This window comes from Lampetra planeri, chromosome 19 (genome assembly GCF_965212315.1).
Source record: "Lampetra planeri chromosome 19, kcLamPlan1.2.h2, whole genome shotgun sequence".
Lineage (NCBI taxonomy): Eukaryota > Metazoa > Chordata > Hyperoartia > Petromyzontiformes > Petromyzontidae > Lampetra > Lampetra planeri.
Genome location: NC_136125.1, coordinates 7325567 through 7341307, shown reverse-complemented (window position 1 = coordinate 7341307; position 15741 = coordinate 7325567). Strand labels below are relative to the sequence as shown.

General features: G+C 49.3%; 1 protein-coding gene across 1 annotated transcript in view; it reads right to left on the bottom strand.

Annotated features, from left to right (window-relative positions):
- Positions 1-15741, bottom strand: part of MYCBP2 (MYC binding protein 2) — a 124823-nt gene that overhangs the window by 11728 nt on the left and 97354 nt on the right. Inside the window, 7 exon segments of the mRNA XM_078602847.1 lie at positions 2408-2509; positions 3128-3247; positions 7720-7813; positions 9844-10157; positions 13038-13424; positions 14268-14348; positions 15547-15636. Coding sequence (XP_078458973.1) covers positions 2408-2509; positions 3128-3247; positions 7720-7813; positions 9844-10157; positions 13038-13424; positions 14268-14348; positions 15547-15636 — 1188 coding nt within the window.

The window sequence follows — 15741 nt, the reverse complement described above, 5'->3', positions numbered from 1 at the left end:
GTGCAGCGGTTTGTGCGCTGCGCTATGAACCCAGCTCGCCGAGTTTGATTCCCGCTCACGGCCACCAACATCAGTGACGATTATACTTATCTGAACCGGTCCTGGGCCTCCCAGAGGTCGACTTAGTCTCAAATGAGTACATGGTAAGGTGTCTAAACATCGCCACTAGGCAGACAAAGGCAGTCGGGCGTGGTGCTAGCCACCCACCCCCTTCACGTGCCAACCTGGAAATTATAGGTGCTTGGACTTGTCTCAAAGATTGTTGAGGCTATATGGGGGATCTTTGTTTTTGTTATTAGGGCTCCAAGCTCTTGCCTCGTATGCAATTTGTTTATGTAAAATGTTCTGTGAGATATACAGCTGAAAGCGTTTTTAATGATAGTTTTGCATTAATTATATTTTTTAGATGACATATTTATTTCCCAGCTGTATTTATTTTTATTTTCCCGGTTGTTTCATGTATTTCTTTCTGCACCGATATATTTTTGCATTCCGCAAAATTTTTGTTCCCGTAAAAACTAGGTGTCCTTTGTACAATATGCTATGGTGACAGTTGACGTTCATACATTTATACAACAATAAATAATGCTCTTTATTTACACACGAGAGCCTCACCCGAGTCTCAATACTCTTTTTTCCGAAGAGTCCTTCCTACGTTGTAACTTTGGTTATTTCCACTTATGAGTGTTTGGTAAGTGGAAGGCATTGGAGTACCTGGAGAAAACTCACACATAGAAGGGGATAATACACAAAACTCACAGCTAAAATTCAAGAATCCAGAGTTGTACTGCTATCTCCTGGTCACCTTGCAACCCAGAATTACAATCTTTATCTATTATATAAAAGAGCCGGCGTTCCATTTGTCCGTCAACTAAATTATAAGAGCCTTTCAGAAGGCCTGAATCAAAAAGCCTACACCCCCTACATACAATAGAGACAATAGTATCTGCACACATTGTGGGTGGAGGGGGAAGAAGAGGACATCAGTGGAGGCGATGGGCGAGTCGCAGAGTGTAAAGAAGCCCTCCGCAGGCGCGAGAATAAGGCGGCCGTAGGTCGCCTTGTTCTAGTCTTACAAAACCTGGTATCCCCTGACAAACCTTCCAGCTACACACCAACAGATGCAGCCCTTTTATCAATCTACTGAAGGCCTCCCCATGCCATATTGGTCACTGGAAATAAATGACCATACTTCACCACACTGGGCAATGCGGGTTGGGCAAGCATTAGCCGTTGAAACAGGGAAAAAATAAAAAATTGGGATTTAGCTACTCTGCCCTCTGCTGCCCACAACGTTGCCCCACAGCAACCTATAGCATCTGTTATGCACGGTGTTCGCCCAGTCCAAGTACAATCCAGGCTCAAAGTTCCATTTCAAAGGTCGGGTGCATCGTGGGTACTTTGGTCATAGGCTCAGTCGTACACTGAGCACGTACGTGCTTGCAAGACCGGGCGACTTGGTCGCATGTGCCAAGTTAAAGGTGAAATATGACAAAGCAACAGTTTGCGGCAGGAAGGAGCAGGGAGGGTGAGGAGGGCAAGGAGAGAAGCTGGGAGAGTGATGCGTACGAAACAGGGCAGACCAAAGAGGTTAAAGAGAGAGGCAGGGAGAAAGGGGCAGTGATTATTCGGGTCGGCGTGAGTAAGGGGGGTTCCGAGTGAGACGGAGCGTGGACGGGAGAGAGGGTAAAAGGAGAGGCCGCGAGTGGCGAGGAAGAGCGGAAGGAACAAGGAGATAAAGGGAGTCCGGGTGTGTGTGTGTGGGAGAGGTGGCGGTGGAGGTGAGCGTGGGAAATGAGTGACTGGAAGGGTGGACAGGGAGAGGTTTATAAAGACGAGGCCAGAGACGGGGAGGGGAGAGGGTGAAAAGGGCAAGGAGAGTGGCTGGGAGAATTTCTATGAGAAATGGGGATGAAGACGATACAAGGAAATGCAGCAGAGACAGGGAGGAGAGAGACAGAGAGGGAGCACATGGATTACGGCGGGGGGGGGAGGCGAGGGGGTGGGGTGGCAGGAAAGGAGCGGATGAGAGGGGAGGGCAGGAGGAATGAGCCTGCGAGATGGATGAAGATAAAACAAGGGGGAAGGAGGGAGGTGGTAGCAGGGCAAGTAGAGACAGTAGGAGCATTCGTAGCGAGCGTGTAATCAAGACAAGGCAGGGCTGCGCAGAGAGGTGAGAAAAAGAGGCAGGGCGCCGAGTGTACCAGGATGGTGATTAGCAGCTTCGTTAGGAGGTAAAGGTGAGCACTTGGGGGTAGGCAGGAGGACGAGCGAGGTTAAGAGGACAGACGGGGTGACACGCCAACAGGGTGGGTATTGGTGGAGGATGACGAAGAGGAGCCAGCAGGACGAGGGGAGAGAGAGAGAGAGAACGCGTGCGGGCGTTAATGAGGGATCGTGCCCTCACCATCTGCTTCTGCTGGCCGTCCTTGCTCATCCAGCGTCCGGACGACAGCCGATCCACGTGGTCTTGGTCGAGGACGCAGAGGGACGCCAGTGCAAGCCAGAGCTGCGCGCGTTTATCGCGGAGCAAAACAGGCATGACACGTGAACCCGATGACAACCGCAAGCTCCACTTTCGCACCACCAACACCGCTGTCGACACATAACAAACACATCCCTCTGGGCACCCTTTCACAGGCTGCCCGGAAAAGTGCTGTAAGGAGATCAGGGTGTAGTTAGCAACGCGCCCGGCCGAATTGTTTTTGCCTAGTGCTGAATGCACCTAGGGGAGGCCCAGCATAGGTTTGGATAATACTTACACGACTAATGTGAGCTGCAGCTGGGATTTTAACGAAGTCTGCAGGTTCATAGCGTGCACATGCAAAGACACAGATCCTCCCACCCCCCACCCACCCACAACGTGAGTGCGGCACACAGCTTGGTGGCGCTGATGCACTGCTGCCATGAGAGCGGTGTGGCGCTGTGTGTTGTTGTATGGCGTGGTGCTTTGCGGCGTACACCCGAGTGGCGTTGATGCACTGCTGTGGAAAGCAGAGTGGTGTGGTGCGTCGCGTCGCTGCGCCGTGAGTTGCAGTGCGGCACACACACACGGGTGATGCTGATGCACGGCTGTGGAGAGCAGTGCGGTGCACTGTGTCGTGGTGCGGTGTAGTGCGGCACACACCCGGGTGGTGTTGATGCACTGCTGCGGAGAGCGGTGCTCCTCCTCCAGCTTGGTGAGAGCGATGATGGCCTCCGCGATGGCGTTCTTGGTGACGCGCGACCACGCCTCCGACAAGTGGCCCTGCCGGCGAGATTCGTGTTGTCGATTTTTGTCACATTTAAATAGGGCCCTACATTAATAATCACACCACTATTCCAAATAATTTATGCCTCGAGTGTCCTGGCTGGCTGCTGGCTGGGCTCCTCACCACCCCATTAATAACTTGTTCGTGGCTGCAGGCCGTTGCCACCGAAACTAGCTGGGTAACTGGTTACAGGGTCTCAAGGGTGGGGGGGGGGGCATTGCATCCATGGTCCACCCCCACTCCCCCACTGGATCAAGCATGACGTCATACGATGATTTGAAAAACCCATTTGGAATTCTCGCAGAGCAGCGATGGTAATGTTCATACTATTGCATCCTTTTGGCTACCTCATTTGTACCGTCTCTCCTACTTCATACAGTAGTCACATTTGTTCCGTTTGTTTCGTCTGTACGGTCTCACCTGCACCATGCGTTGTATATGTTTGTGTCTTGTTCTGTCTGTCGGTCCGTTTCATATCAATAGTTCTGATCGTATCATTTGTTCCATCATGTTCATTCCGATCACTCACCAACAGGATACAACTGCATCAAATATGCATGAATCAAAAACAACAGACTCCTTACACGCGCGATTTGATGTGTATATATACACGTTTGTGAAAATAATGATACACTTGAAGGAATAACTCATCACTCGGCTAATCGGCAACACTGACAGCTGACGAGACTCGGTCTGTTTGACTCCTTAAACACTTCTGGAAATTGCCTGTAAAACCTGTGAACTACCCGATAATTTAATTCTTCAGGCTGATAATTACCACTTCTTATGCACACCTGATAATTACACACTGAAGCGGATGTTCGTGTGCCCTTTGTGCAAATGCAAACAAAGGTGCGAAATTGGTTATTTTGTTCGGAGAGAATCTCAATTATATTTAACACAGAAAAGCTCTTAGCCTTGTCCAGACCACCAATTCAAAATAACTAAATGCGCGGCCATTTTTGTCGATGAGAAACCAACTCCAAGAGTTGAGAAAAAGTGTCTCATCTCAACAGGCAGCGGTGAAACAATGACACAGTGAAACAATGACACAGTGAAACAATGACACAGCTCTAGGCTGATTTAATTCTAGTTGGGACTCGTCAGTAAAAGAGCAGTCATCAATGTTCGATTTCTGCCAGAAACTTCTGGGAGCAAGCCAGGTACCCAGTGCTTTGGTGGCAAGGTGAGGTGGATCACACGGAGATGTTGTGTAGCTCCCAAACCCGTTGTGGGCGGGGGGGGTGCATCTGTGCAGGCTTTTCGGCATTGTCCTCTCGTTTTACACGGTGGGTTTTCTCCACGTGCTCTGGGGTTTCCATCCACATCAGAGCAAAACACTCCTCGAAAAACACACACAATTGGCCAAAACATTCTTGTGTACGAGGACCCTCCTGAAAATGGGTCTTAAGACTCAAAGAATAAAATAACGGTGTTGATAAAATGCAGGACTGCCATAGTGTAACTTGGCTGGATAAGAAAGATTACTGAAACTAAGAATGGAACACTAAACTCTAACAACCTAACCATGGATCTGTGTTGTTGGCAATGAGAGCATCGCAGTCTTATCATCGTATCGTCACAGACAAAGCAAGGAGATAATAAATAACCCCGCTCCATTTCTAGCGCCCAGCACCGCTGGAAGAATATAGTCTAATCCGTTTATCTGTCAGCACACGCGCCAGTCCCTAACAAACACCAGCAAGCCGCCCCCGCTCACCGTAAATCAGAACATTACTCTTTCTCTCTCTCTCTCGCGCGCTCGCAACACTGCGTTGCGCACCGTTTAAGTTCGCAACGCTCTAATCGATACGGCGGCGACGGTGGCTGCCGCGGTGAAATAACGCGGCGGATAAAAACGGCACGCAATCAAAGAGCCGGGTTTTGATGCGCGCCCTACGCTGCGTCGGTTGCGTCTGGAGACTTGAGGCACAGCTGAAGATTTAACTTGCTTCGGGCGACGGCTTTAGCGCCGTCTTTGCCAACAACGCATCCGTGTTGTCACAGGAAGGCGCCCATGGTTCTCAAGTTTAAAGGGGAATGATGGACGAATGAATAGTGGACATCGAAGCACATGCACGGTCCTTATTCTCAATCCACTGCTTGATGGATGAGGGGCCTCCCTCCACACCGTGTGGGCCATTAAGTTTATTTGACCGTACTTCGCCAAGCTGTAAGTACGGGTTAGCGACAGATGGGACCATAGATGGACTATAGTATGGTACAACTAATTGATTTAGTTTCACTGCCCTCCAATGACAATGTAACCCCACGGCAATCTACAATAGCTGTTTTATGCATGGTGAAAGCCCATCCAAGCACTATCCAGGATCAAAGCCTGTTTAGCTTCTGAGATCTTTCGAGATTGGGCAGATTCGGAGTGATTTTGTCATATATCCATTTTGTTACCCACCATTCTCACAGCCTGTCCCTTAAACGATAGCGCAAAACCTCCTTCCTGTCTCATCATCACATCCTCCTTACCGGGCACATCGAACAACTGTCAATGATTCAGAATGAGAAGAGCTACAATTCGTGCAGGGCACAAGGAGCAGAGGGAGACCGGGGTTGAGGTGGGTGTGGAACAAGATCCGAAAACAGTTGATGGTAATTGCAGAAGAGGCACAGAAGAGACACGCACACACACTCATAAGAGAGGAAATCCGAGCAGCCGACCGTGTGCATGAGTGGTAGTTTTTGGCTTAGAAGCAGCAGCAAAATCAATAACAATGATAATCTGCAATATATTGAAATTCACACAACTGCCAAGATGTATCTCGAGATAACAATAATGATGAACAATCACTCAATTTATGGTTATTGCCCAATCTCCAGGTCAGGTGATGGCTCTCTCAAAAACAAACTTGAAATTCGAGAGGGGATTTTTTCTTCAAATTGTTGTATACTGCTTATCGTTTTACTACTTTTTTTTATTCTTGAGTTGTAAACAGAAAGCAATAACATCTTTCAAATAAATCAGCCGGGCGGTGTTCCGATGGCTACTACGCACGTGGCCTGTAAAGTGAGGGTTGGTGGATTGCACAGATGTTGTGATACTCCCTTCCCGTAGGTGTCGAGGAGGTGCCCGTACCCCTGGATTGCCATGAGAAGGCAGTACAGCAAAATGTGGAACGAACATAATCTGTCCCTTTTTAATGGGATAATGCGTTGCCCCCTTGCATGCATGGGTTTTCTCTGGGCGTTCCGGTTTGCTCCCACATGGGAATACTCATGAATTGGCTGGCATGACCTTAACATATAGAGGATGGCAGAGCTTAAGCAACTGTTGGTGCTGGCTCCTCACCGTCTGGCTGCTACTTTTCCCATTCGTCTGTGGTTCCTCCTCACACGCCTCTCGGTCGTTCTCTCTCGTTGAGAGCGAGCTGATTATATGCGGCGCGTTACAAGTGGAAATTATTATCGTCGTTCCTAATAGTCGTAACGGCGTAGCATTTTCATTGCTGTAGAGTCGTGCAAACTGTTACTGTAATTGTTTTGATGCCGTGTAAACATTTCCACGAATCAAGATTATTACGTTAATTTACTTGACAAAAAAGAAAATTGGTTTTGGGTTGTGCTGGCGTACACTCACTTAATTATCATTTACAACAACAACAACAACGTTGTTTCATTTATACATCTACCCCTAAAACACAGAAACCTCGCGATGCGTCTAGCAATCCAACTGCAATATTCAGCAACTATAAACAAGACAAATTGGAGATCAAACCTTTGCATTTGTTCACACACCGATTATACAAGATAATATCTACACTTATTTACTTTAATCGTTTTTTTTCCCTCACCAATTGCGCTTTTCCGCATCGCATCACAATATGAAGAAATTTCCCCCCGGGAGATTTCCCTGCGAGCAGCGCATCACCTTGCGTCAGATAATGACCCCACAAGAAGACACCACGCAACTTCTCAAAAAATATTTACCTTCGTATTTTCATCAAGTCTTCCCCCTGGACCCACGTGGTGTGGGAGAGGCCCTTATCCAGCCATAGACTGACACAAGGGCTCTACATACATATATATATGTCCTATTCTGCAATTGTGTCAGGTTGTGCCGTCATTATTCTGCACTGTGACCATGATGTTCTGTACCGTGCGATGTGTGTCTCGTGTGTGTTCAACAACAACATCAAAGGACTGGGGAGGAGTGACGAGCAGCAGAGCGCCGGGCGGCTAAAACACAGCAGGCTGGCACAGCTGGAAGCACAGGTGGTACACGTCTGCCGGTTATATCTGTGAACTCAAAACACCTGGGTCCGTCACATGACCTCCGATCAGCACGATTGGCTACACACAGTGTGAAAGAAGTTCAACCTAAATACGTCACCTCCTGTCAGCGAGTGTTCCACACTTAATGTGATGGCCACCTAGCCCTGCATAAGCCCTGTGGTGGTGGTGGTGGTGATGTCACCGCCACTTAGTGGCGAATGGCAGCTATTGTTGTACTCACGGCTGCCATGTCTGTGATGAGTCGCATGATGACCTCGGCGATCTGGGGAGGGGTGCTGCCCTTGAGCCACCAGTGGTGCTCCGGACGCTGGGAGCTGTGGAGAGAGATCGGCGGAGCTCCGTCACAATGAGCAGACCAACATCTTTGCGTCCAAAACAAAAGGACTGGGGCACCACCCAGAACGCATTCCAACAGCCGCATTACTTGACTAACTGTCTATGGATGACTGGAGATAATACTGGTAGGAACCTCCTGGTTACACCAGCCCACAGGGGATTATTGTGTCCGTCCGTCCGTCGTGCAGGGAGGGGCTGGGTGGGGAAGAGAGGGTGGGGAGGGGCTGGGTGGGGAGGGGCTGAGTGAGGGGTGGGAGGGGTGGGGCTGGGTGGGAAGGGGCTGGTCACCCCGTGGTGCCCTTATAAATCTCAACGTTTAACCTACTTACGCCCGCTTGTGCCCGCCCTCACAGTCGGCCATATTTGCGGAATACACCACGCCGCCGTTGACCCTGGCGATTGACCGAGTAACCCAACGTTCCTACCAGCTCCCTCCGCAGGAATGTGTTTTTGCTGCTGTTGGAATGTATGATGGGTTCTATTTTCTTCCCGTACTCCCCTCGAAGCTAAACCCACCATGACTATGGGATATTTCACACTGACGAGGAAGCCTACGAATCCCTGTCATTGAAACGTCTTATTTATTAAACTGTAGGCTGGTGCACCCCCAGTGGAAATGGGGTTACGTGTCAATCAGTTTAGACCGCAATTCAGTACAAGGTCATCTGTCCACCTTTTTTGATAAAAGAGAAATACTCATTCCATTATACGGTATTGGACGTACTCAGACGAACTGACTTATTATCTACACTGGGATGTTGATGATGCATTCGGTTTCATGTACATGTCAACCCTTTGACTTATTCCATTAAGAATACATCTCAAACTATAATTAGTTGCATTATGCAGATACACTTGAAATGCTGACTGTGAGCTTGCCTGATTACTGGGACTGCTTGGTAATTATTGTACAGTACAAGCAATACGTGGGAGGGAGATAATTGATTTACGTAAATGAAACGTGATTCACGCGTCATGGCAGTGCATTGGATTGCGCAGAGGTAGAATTAATCCATCCTTAAAAGCTAATAAAGGACCTTCGTCAATACGCTATTAAATATTAAACGTGTAACGATTCAGCCATTCAAATCTTCAATAAATCGTTACCAAAGGGGAGAGTTACAATTCAATTCTGATTCGAAACAATTTTTAAAAAAATTGACAACCGATCGTTATAAACCAACTAGCGGTCTTGTTTGTGTTCTTTCAAGTTTTGTTTCATGTCACAAGATGTCCATTAGAAACTCCCAGACAGCGGTGCATCACCCTTTGTTAGAATCAGAATCTTTATTTATACTGGAGGAATCCGATGAGCTTTAAAACTCTTTTTCACAACAGATGTCCAGTTAGACAACGGCCCCTGGCAGTAGATATTTACTTAACTTACACGGCTCTGAATCGCGCAATTTAACGTCTCAAAGTGCCGAACGTGACCAGTTGGCGCTATTGGGGGGAGAGGCATGGCAAGGGAAGGGGGAAGACAGCGTGGGATTTTATGCACAGGCGTTGGTTCCATGGCTGAGACCATCAACTCACTCCACTTGAGAACCCTGTTGAATGACAACTTCGTACACGTCATTTCATGTATGTCTCTATGTTAGTCTACGGGTCGATGTGAGTAAATGGGTCTCTAAGCAAGCCAATGTTAGTCTATGGGCCTCTGTGTGTGTCTAATGCTCTTCACGTATATGCTTATCGAAACAAGTCTATGGGTCTTCAAAGGAGTTTATGGGTCTCTATGTATGTCTTATGGATCTCTACGTGAGCTGACGAGTCTCGATGCAAGGCAACAGTGACACAGTGCTGAGACATCCACTGAATACACTTGAAAACCCCGTTTAATCAGTTTGGCGACAGGAGCAGCGGATTCAAACGCCGGCTCCCACTCAATACTTCCGGCTCAGCTTCTCTGAGCACCCCCTGTCCCCCTCCCCTACCTAGCACCGCCGAGCTACCCAGCCACCACACCGCCCCCACTCCCCCAACAAGAACAGCATCCACCACCTACTTGGGATGGAAAGCGGACGACAGAGTGACCGTCGCGATGCCCCGTCCGACGCCCGGCCCCAGCGACCCTCCGCCGGCCGCCACGGCAGCACCACCACCGCTGCCACCACCACCCTTGGCCTTGAGCTGCACGGTGAGGGCCTTGGCGATGCAGCCAAGGAAGACGTCGAGGATGCAGACGCGTGGGTGGTCCCAACCCTCCGACGAGTGGATGATCTCGCTGATGTCGGCCGGCGGGAGCGAGCGAACGCCTAGCACGCTCGCCAGCCGGCTGGGAGGCACCTCGGGCAGCACGCGCCGCAGTAGGGAGGCCACCTGGACGGAGAGAAGGATTTGCGACTCAATAAAGAACTCAGAACATAGTATTTAGGTTGTTTTCTTGGTAGATGTTGTGGTGAATGGGGGGCGGGAGGTGGGAAGGGTCACGTGATGCCCGTTATGATTCGGAGAGTAGACCGTGAGCTAAAGAGCCAATGAGGAATCAAGTGTTTCCACTCGCTCTGGTATTGATTCGCCTGCTCTGAGGGCACGGTTGTGGGCCCAAAACACCAAGCGGCCAGCAACAAACAGCTCGACTGAAGGCGTAATGGACGAGAATGAATACATTTCTTGAATTTAAGCAAAATTACAAAATTTTGGTGGGTAAAAAAAAGATTCCGAGAGATAATTCCCAAGTGGTGCACTCTGAGGAAAAGTCGCAGAAAAGAGAAGGGGTTTGACTCGCAGCGTGGTGGTGGTGGGTGCATGGGTGGGTGGTGGTTGACCACAGTGTAGATAAGACAAAACGGCCAGTCTGGTAGGCCAAGTCCTCAGCAAGGGTGGAGGAATCAATGAGGCAAATTTACGAGAACTGTAACCACGGCCGAAATGACAGAGGAGCTACAAGGAAGCGACCTGACTGCCAGTGAGGGAGCGATTTGAGTGAATCATTAACCAGTGTGTGTCTGGTTAAATGTTGAACCAGAGTGGTTCTCATTTCATTGATGTCCCTGAGTCAGGGGGGCCAATAACTCCAAAAGGAGTTAATTTCCACAGAGTGGTTTCTCATTTTATTGACCATAGATTGAAATTTAAAGTAGGATCCCCCCACTTAGCAAGTTTGAGCCTGGCTACAAGTTGATTGAGAGAGTTCCCGGAGAATATCAGGTGTCGTGCGCTTGGGCGGTGAGGTAGGAAGGAAATGGCGGTACAACAATGGATTCTTGCATCCATCTGTGTTGATCTTTGAGCATTATTCACCCTGTACTTGTGTGTTTTCCCCGGGTAACCCTAGTTGCCTGCAATCAGCTGTCAATAAACTTGGCCAAACATCCCGTTGCAGGATAATCCTGAAAACAAGTCTTAAAACTCAGTGAGGCTTTTATGGATAAATTAAGGGCATTACTATTTTTACCTTGTCACATTGTGACAAATTTGCAATATTCAAATGTGTATTGTTGGTGGGGGAAATACTAATGAAATACAACATCTCTTTTGCAAAGGGACAGCAGCGTTCATTAGTGCAGGGGCAGTTGGAATTATAATTAGCGAGTGGGGAAAAAAACCATGTAATATATAAAAAATAATGTTTCGAATTAAAAACCTTGTAAATTAGTAGCAATTAACCGTCCAGGAGAGACGGTGCGGAACGGATGTTCGGGTCACACCATCAGAAACGGCGTCCAGATCGTATCGCGGTTAACGTAGCAGAGGCGCAGCAGATAGGGCTCAGGAGGATCATAATGACCGTGTTTGAGCTGTTTTGCTGACACCGTTGAGGTCCTGGGCTTAAATCTGGGTTTCAGCCGCCTGTGATTGAACGAGGCTCTCCAGTGGCAGGGAGTTCATGGCCTCTGCCCGTTTACCAATAACTGCGCAAAAAAAAAAAACCCCCATTAAATGAATTCACGTTCGCCATGTAATTTGTCAAACTGCAACCACAGGGACTCGTAATTGTTGCAGGACAAAGGTGTGCTTCTAGTGGGGATAAAAGGGCCAATTGAGTGGCCTCTAGAAATAGTTCTGTGATATCTTCTGGGAGCCGACGTCTGACACAGGGTGGTTAAAACACCGGTAGCCGCAAGGGCTCTTAATAAGAATTTATTCATCAATAATCTGAAGTTAAGAAACTTGCACCTATGTTTCAACTGCGGCACCGCGGCCGGTGGAGAATCGATACGGCGACCGCTGGAGGGCAAGTCCGTTGTGCTCACCGTTACTCCACGATAGTCGGCGAGATATTTCTACCCTAGTTACTTTCATTGATTGTGTTTTTTTGTCTTCATTTTGTCACACAGTTAACTGGTGTGATGCAGGAGAATCAAATGAGAGAAACAGCATTGCTCGGGTGCAGCAAGTAGCGCAGGCGACGGGCGAGCGGTGCCGTTCCCACATCCAAGGCACTGGCGTCGCGCCTGGGACGAGCCAGGATAGACGGGGAGGGTGGTAAGATTTACGCGGCATGAAACGGTGCTAAGGAGGATGAAAGATATCGCCGCAGCCACCGCCGTTACGGTTGCTTTATTTACAGGACGCACCACTCACTCACGATCCTTACACGGAGGCAGCCACTGGCAGAAGGCACCTTATTATGTCATTTTATGGCAAAGATCCGCACTGGATCTGGGAACGTGGCCAAACAAATTTTATTTTCTCGGCTGGGATTATGGTGTAAGCCTTCGGTTTTACGATGTGCAATGTAGGCATGGACCGGAATAAACACATACACACACGAGGCTATATCCCAGCTTTTAGACTGATTAATCTTTTGGACAAGGGCTGTTATTGAGTACCAATTGCGGAAAATGGAAAAATATATAGATCTTCAATTTAGCTTCGGATTGAAGGAGACTAGGTGTTGTTAGAACGGATCTATTTGGGCTGATGCGGCATACGAGTGGTGGTGTGGCAGCACTCATGCCTGCCAAAGCACAACAAGACAAATATCCCCCAGAAAGCCTTGACGTACTTTGGGACAAGTGCTGTGAGTACCTATGAAGGCCGACACGGCACATGAGGCGGGGTGGGTGGCCAGCACCATGCCTGACCCCCTTTGTCTTTTGAGGCCGAGTCGACCTAAGGCGATGTCCAGGACCAGTTCATATAATTGTCACTGGTGTTGGTGGCCGTGAGCGGGGAATTGAACTGGGGTCGCCGGGTTTGTAGCGCAGTGCAGCTCACCAGACCACTGCGCTGCACACGTGCGCTGGCACTCACCTGCCGCTGCACCCTGGGTGACGCCGTGTGGAGCAGCGAGAAGAGGTCCTGCAGGAGCGTCGCCTGCTGCGCCAGGTACGTGCGTCCCACGTTGGACCCACTGAGTGCCAGCACCATGGAGAGCAGCTCGAAGCAGTAGGCGTCTGTGGCGGCCTCCCCTCCGGCCTCCCTGGCGCCGCTGGGCCCGCCGGGAGACGGCACGGCGGGCGGAGGGAGAGCCGGCAGGGCCGAGGCGCCGGCGGCCGCGGAGGAGGAGGGGACAGCGGCGGCGCCGGCTGGCGTGAGCGGGCGGGCGTTGGCATTGTCTCGGCTGGAGATTGCAGTCTCCCACTCCTCCCGCACGCGCGTCGTCTCGGTTCGGATGGCCTGCACTATGTGCGCGCACACCTGGGGAAATTGGGGGGTCAGGTGTGCTGCGGCCGGGTGTAACGCGGCGTTCGGGCGTCACGTCACGGTGATTTCCGCGTATTCGGCAAGCACGCAGGTGGCAATTACATGATTATTGAAATTGGTAGCCGGGTGGATCAGAGGTCAGAGCGCTGAGCTGGAACAGTCGATAGCATAGATTCGAATCCGGCTTTCAGCCACCTGTGATTGAAATGGGTTCTCAAGTCACCAATTAATGTACATATATATATAAAACATGACTAAAAGTGGTTCTGCACTTAAATTGATTCAATTTAACCACTTAGGATTAAAGTATCGGTTTGACTGTCACATGATGTACGTTACTCTCAGTGGCAGAGCAGTAGTAGTGCTGCCTTCTGCTGTGGTGATCGTGAATGGGTCTCAGCGGTAGCTCTGTGATATGTACCTCCACACAGCATTTTCTAAAGCAGTTGCACTGCTCTGTGAGTGTTCCAAATGGATATTTCATCTCCTGCCATTTCACCAAAAGCGCAATAACATTGGAGGAAAAGGACATTTCTCCCCCATCAATTAAAAGTGAACAAATTTCTTAATTCTGCATCACAGTCCTAATTGGTTGGTGTACGATGCTATATTAAAAAAAAAGTCACTTTATGATTACATTACTGATTACCCACATCTTTATAAAGTGTCTGAAATGTACTTCCAAAATCATGGAGTGGTCCATTTGCATGATTTTGGTGGAAAGGGTGGGGGCGGAGTAGGGGTGGTGGTGGAACAATTCACCAACTCCGTCCACCTATTGCTGACCCGTAGGCTGACATTGTGAGCGATGGGTCAAGTCACGAGGCCCCCACCCACCTGCTTCTGGAGGTTGGTGAGCTTGCTGCGGCTGAAGATGATGCCAACCATATGTTCTTTGAGATCTGCGTCAGACTTGGCCTTGTGATGACGACAGCAAAAAACAGGAGGGGCAGTCACATTCGTTCGTTCAATCACCCGCGTCTGAACATCGGTCGCAAATGTGACAGTGTTTTGGGAAGTGTTATCAATCTGTTGGCTAGTTTTCAGCACTCGGGCTGCTGATCTTCCAGTGATCTATCGCACATCATCTCTACTCTATCTCCGTGGTGGTCATCCTCTTCAATAACGACCCACTGTCACTAATTCATAACAATTTCCTGGAGGTAATTATGCCTTCATTCAGCGATGGATTGACAGAGGGCGACACATTACACGTCTATTATTATTCTACGTACATGTTATTTGGACTGACACATTTTTGTCACGATAACTTGTTTTAAACTCATGTGCTTCAAAAACATTGGATTCCCGCATCCTTCCTAGACATTTGATCGCTCACTCCCCCTTGGGAGTGCAATGAATTGTCATAATTCGGTCACAATTTGATAAAAATATTCAATTACCATTTCTAATTGTGGTACAAGTGAAATTCATGGAGGATGAAGGTGTTCTCTGAACCAAAAACAAGAGATTTAAAATGGATCGTAAATAATCGATTCTCATGCACGGAATTCAATGGGCGCATCGTCGCGTGAAGAAGATTGGATTTTAATCGACGAGTCGGTGCAACGCCGGCTTAAAAAAACCAAACAACCTTCGATAACGATGGTCAACCTGCCAGCGATGACGGGGCACGTAACGCTGCCTATGCACATCCAGATATCCCGGGGTTCATTTCAGACACCGTTCAGCTCCACAGAGGTGGGATAGAATAGGTAAGGGGAGGGGGTGTGGATGGGAGGGGGAGTGCTGGTGGTTAGGGTCGTTTCTCGTGTACAGCAGAGTGATTCGCAGCGTTCAGTGTTAATGTAGAGGCTGGTGAGTGGGTTTGAGGGTTGCCAGGGCGGGTGATGATGTGAATGGCTGTGAATGAGCAAAGCTTCGGGTGTTGTTGGGCAATGAGTTCCATGGTTTCAAGTTGATAGCCACAGTCACAATGTGGAGGGGGGGAGGGACTGCCTCTCATCTTTCCACTGGTGTAAGCGGTGGCCGAACCTTTCGTGCGATGTTCGGGTGCGATTCAGTGCAAACCACATCGGCGTGTAAGGCGATTCCCCCCCTCTCTCTCTGTGTGTGCCGTTTCCGCAGAGCTGTTAGTCCACGCTAAATGCGGTACCTTGTCATCAGAGTCCGGCGACGACAGCAGAAGCTTCTCCTCTTGCTCGGGCGTGGACTCGCTGTCCCCGGAGATCAACTTGCCGAACACCTGCGGGAGGGAGTGGGAGCAGAGCAGAGACGGCCGGCGCGGTAAGGTAACGGTCGCTCCAGAACGAGAAAAATCGACCAAACACGGGGGGGTGGGGGGGGGGGG